General features: G+C 48.5%; 1 protein-coding gene across 1 annotated transcript in view; it reads right to left on the bottom strand.

The window, feature by feature from the left end:
* PHYH (phytanoyl-CoA 2-hydroxylase) overlaps positions 1–4,651 on the bottom strand; it is a 17,472-nt gene that overhangs the window by 3,803 nt on the left and 9,018 nt on the right. The window contains exon 5 of the mRNA XM_021718078.1: positions 3,035–3,184. Coding sequence (XP_021573753.1) covers positions 3,035–3,184 — 150 coding nt within the window. The remainder of the gene's footprint in view (positions 1–3,034; positions 3,185–4,651) is intronic.

Raw genomic sequence — 4,651 nt, 5'->3', positions numbered from 1 at the left:
CACTCCAGCCTGGGTAAGAGTGGACTCTGATGCAAAAAAAGAAAAATTGAAGAACGACAGTCTCAGATCCATATTTTATAATGGCTACTGGTCATGTACAAGATAAAGAAATAAAACTAGGATAGGTCGGGCTCGGTGGCTCAGCCTGTAATTCCAGCAATTTGGGAGGCCGAGGTGAGTGGATTGCCTGAGCCCACAGGTTTGAGACCCGCCTGGGCAACTTGGCGAGACCTCATCTCTACAATAAATCAAAAATTAGCCGGGCTTGGTAGCACGCACCTGTAGTTCCAGCTACTTGGAAGGCTGCAACGGAAGGATCACTGGAGGCCCTGCAGGTTGAGGCTGCAGTGGCCGGGAGTGGCCACTGCACTCCAGTCTGAGTGACAGAGTGAGACTCTAACTCAAAAAAAATTAAAAAATAAAAATAATAAAACTAGGATAACAGGCATCTGTTTATATCTCTTTTAAAAGACTTATGATATGAACCAATTAAATTTTTCTGGCTATTTACTCCTCTCTACACACATTTTTTTATTTTTTATTTTTTTTGAGTTGGAGTCTCACTCTGTCGCCCAGACTGGAGTGCAGTGGCCGCTTTCGGCCACCGCAGCCTCGACCTGCCGGCCTCCGGCGATCCTTCCACCTCAGCTTCCAAGTAGCTGGAACTACAGGCATGCGCTACCACGCCCAGCTAATTTTTTGATTTTCTTGTAGAGATGAGGTCTTGCCAAGTTGCCCAGGCGGGTCTCGAACCCGCGGGCTCAGGCAATCCACTCATCTCAGCCTCCCAAAGTGCGGGATTAGAGGCTGAGCCACCGAGCCCCGGCTAAGGACCCTACCTCTTAAAACAATTTTTTTAATGAGCTACTTGGAAGGCTGAGGCAAGATGATCCCTTGAGACTTGGCATTCAAGGCTCAACTGAGCTATGATTGCGCCACTATACTACAGCCTGGGCGACAAAGTGAGATCCTCTCTAAAAATAAAATAAAATGAAACAGAATTTTAGGATTGTGTGCAGTATAGATTTTTTTTTTTGCATTAATTTTTGTTTGTTTGTTTGTTTGTTTTTAATCAGAGTCTCACTCTGTTGCCCAGGCTGGAATGTAGGGGCATGACCACAGCTACTGCAATCTCGACCTGCTGGGCTCAGGTGATCTTTCTGCCTTTGCCTCCTGTGTAGCTAGAACTACAGGCGTGCACCATCACACCTGGCTCATTTTTTTTTGTTTATTGAGGAGACGAGGTCCGGCCATGTTGCCCAGGCTGGTCCCGAACTCCTGAACTCAGGCAATCCTTTCGCCTCAGCTTCCCAAGGTGCTGGGATTGCTGGCATGAGTCACCATGCCCAGCCCTTTTTTGCATTAATTTTGGCTTTTAAAAGTATTACATTAAGCCGGGTGTGGTGGCTTCATATATATCACATGAAGATATTCAACTTGATTGCAGAGCTTTTTTTTTTTTTTTTGGTATCCCTTTATAGTTTGCCCCAGAGGAGAGTGCCTCAACTTGCCTCTCCCTGGTTCCTGCCCTGGTGAGGCTGGTGGAAATAATGAACAGAAGATGGCATTTGGCACCCAATCCCTGGCTTCAGGGATACCCAGGGATTGGTGGAAACCAGATCAACTGGAAAGCCTATGTCCCCAAGGAACCCCAGCACTCAGTATGGACAACCATGTCACCAGGAGAAAATGGAGTCCACAGTTCTTCCTGATTTGCTAAATTTAAGAGACAGGGAGTTTATAAGAAATATGGTCCATTTTCAAACATAAGCAATGAAATTATTAAGCTTAAAACACCCTGTCACTAACCGGTAGATAAGAACTCGGCTGCCGCTACATCTGGTTTCTGGGCAGCCGATTCAGAACTCTGCTTTGCATCAGTACTATTTTTCCCAGGAGTGGAGATATGATAAATCCGTCTCCTGTTATGGCTACTATGGGCAATAAAAATTTCAAATTTTCGTATTCCAGCATCTCAGTCAATGTTTTTGCCTCAGAAAGCACAGACCGTGTGTTACAAAGTAAGCTATTGTTGGAAGCAGTTTCATGAATGCTCACGATTCAATTTTTTGTAAAAGACATAATCTTGCAAAGTTTCGCAGGCTGAACTCAACTCCTGGCCTCAAGTGACCCTCCCTCCACAGCCTCCCGGGTAGCTGAGACATGGCATGCACCACCACATCAGCTTTCATGATTCAATACTGACAAGGCTGGAATCCTGCGGTCATCTGGCTTCTTACTGACAAGAGCAAAAAAACAAAAACAAAAACAAAACCCACAAGGTAGGCAAATAAATTTCCTGGTAAATAAACTGGACTAAAATTCAGTTTAGTTAATAGTCACAAATCTTATCGTGCTCAGTGGCTCAGCCTGTAATCCTGCGCCTTGGGAGGCCGAGGTGAGTGGATTGCCTGAGCCCGCGGGTTCGAGACCCACCTGGGCAACTTGGCAAGACCTCATCTCTACAATAAATAAAAAATTAGCCGGGCATGGTGGCGCGTGCCTGTCATTCCAGCTACTTGGAAGGCTGAGGCTGAAGGATCGCCGGAGCCCAGCAGGTTGAGGCTACGGTGGCCGGGTGTGGCCACTGCACTCCAGTCTGGGCGACAGAGTGAGACTCCAACTAAAAAAAACAAATAAACAGTCAAAAATCTTTTAAATTTTATATGTATTGAGCCGGGCTCGGTGGCTCAGCCTGTAATCCTGTGCCTTTGGGAGGCTGAGGTGAGTGGATTGCCTGAGCCCGCGGATTCAAGACCCACCCGGGCAGCGAGACCTCATCTCTACAATAAATCAAAAAATCAGCCGGGCGTGGTAGCGCATGCCTGTAATTCCGGTTACTCGGAAGGCTGAGGCGGAAGGATCACCGGAGCCCAGCGGGTCGAGGCTGCGGTGGCCGGAAGCGGCCACTGCACTCTAGTCTGGGCGACCGAGTGAGACTCCAACTCAAAAAAAAAAAAAATTTTGTATGTATCTTGCAATTTTTGTTTCTAAGCCAGTCATCTTCAGCGAGTGCAGTAGTGTGAATGCCTACCTTCCGGAACCCTTGAGTTTTGTTCCGACCAGACCCATGAATGAGCAGAGGGTGAAAGAAGACGGTGTCTCCCTTCTCCATCACAAGGTGCACTCGGGCATTGTTCTTCTCGTAGTCTCGGATGCCATGAAACATGATGTTAACTCCCCCCTAGAACGAGAAGCAAAGCCAAGGTGATATCTGAGGAAGCCTTTAACACAATCGCCAGCGTTGTCCATGGCGCAGCAGGGCAAGCCAGGGTTCAGTAAGTTCTCCCAAGAGAAAGAGGTACGTGTCTAAATTAGATTCTTGTTTTGTTTTGCTTGAGTCGAGGTCTCAACCTGTCACCCAGGTTGGAGTGCAGTGGCACGCCTCCTGGGCTCAGGAGATCCTGCCACCTCAGCCTCCTAAGTAGCTGAGACTACAGGCATGCTCCACCATGCCCGGTTAATTTTTGATTTTGATTTTCCTTTTTTTTTTTGTAGAGGTAAGTTCTTTCTATGTTGCCCAGGCTAGTTTGAACTCCCGGGCTCAAATGATCCTCCTAACTTGACCTCCTGGAGTGCTAACTTTTTTTTTTTTTTAGTTGGAGTCTCACTCTGTCGCCCAGACTGGAGTGCAGTGGCACGCTCCTGGCCACCGCAGCCTCGACCTGCTGGGCTCCGGCGATCCTTCCGCCTCAGCCTTCCAAGTAGCTGGAAATACAGGTGCGCGCTACCACGCCTGGCTATTTTTTTGATTTATTGTAGAGATGAGGTCTCGCCAAGTTGCCCAGGTGGGTCTCGAGCCCGCAGGCTCAGGCAATCCACTCACCTCAGCCTCCCAAAGCGCTGGGATTACAGGCTGAGCCACCAAGCCCGGCTGAGTGCTGAAATTACTGACATGAGCCACCCCACCATGTCTGGCCTAAATTAGATTATTGAAAATATTTTAGGCTGGGCTCAGTGGTTCAGCCTGTAATCAATCCCAGCACTTTAGGAGGCCGAGGCGAGTGGATACCTGAGCCCGCAGTTTCAAGATCAGTCAGGCAACTTGGCGAGACTTCCTCTCTACAAACAAAAATCGAAAATTAGCTGGGCATAGTAGCACGTGTCTGTAGTTCCGGCTACTTGGAAGGCTGATGTGGAAGAATGGCCAGAGCCCGGAAGGTCAATGCTGGGGTGGCCGTGAGCATGCCGCTGTACTCTAGCTTGGGCGACGGAGTGAGACTCAAACTCAAAAAAAATTTAATATTCTAAAGACTCTCAGATGTCTGGTTTTTAAAACTCACATGTTGATATTAAAATCACTGATTTGTCTGTTTGGTGTTTTTTTTGGACCAAATGAAAAATGTAGACTTTTTCCATTCCACCTTCATGACTGAATTATAAATGACGACCTAAAGCCGGGCTCGGTGGCGCAGGCTGTAACCCCGCGCCTTGGGAGGCCGAGGTGAGTGGACGGCCTGAGCCCGCAGGTTCGGGACCCGCCTGGGCAACTTGGTGAGACCTCATCTCCACAATAAATAAAAAAATGAGCCGGGCGTGGTAGCGCGTGCCTGTGATTCCGGCTACTCAGAAGGCTGAGGCGGAAGGATCTCCGGAGCCCAGCCGGTCGAGGCTGCGGTGGCCGGGAGCGGTCACTGCACTCCAGTCTGGG

This window comes from Carlito syrichta, unplaced genomic scaffold (assembly GCF_000164805.1).
Source record: "Carlito syrichta isolate Samal-C Ts95f unplaced genomic scaffold, Tarsius_syrichta-2.0.1 Scaffold311803, whole genome shotgun sequence".
Classification (NCBI taxonomy): Eukaryota; Metazoa; Chordata; class Mammalia; order Primates; family Tarsiidae; genus Carlito; species Carlito syrichta.
The sequence above is the reverse complement of the archived record's forward strand: the minus strand, read 5'-3'. Positions and strand labels throughout refer to the sequence as shown.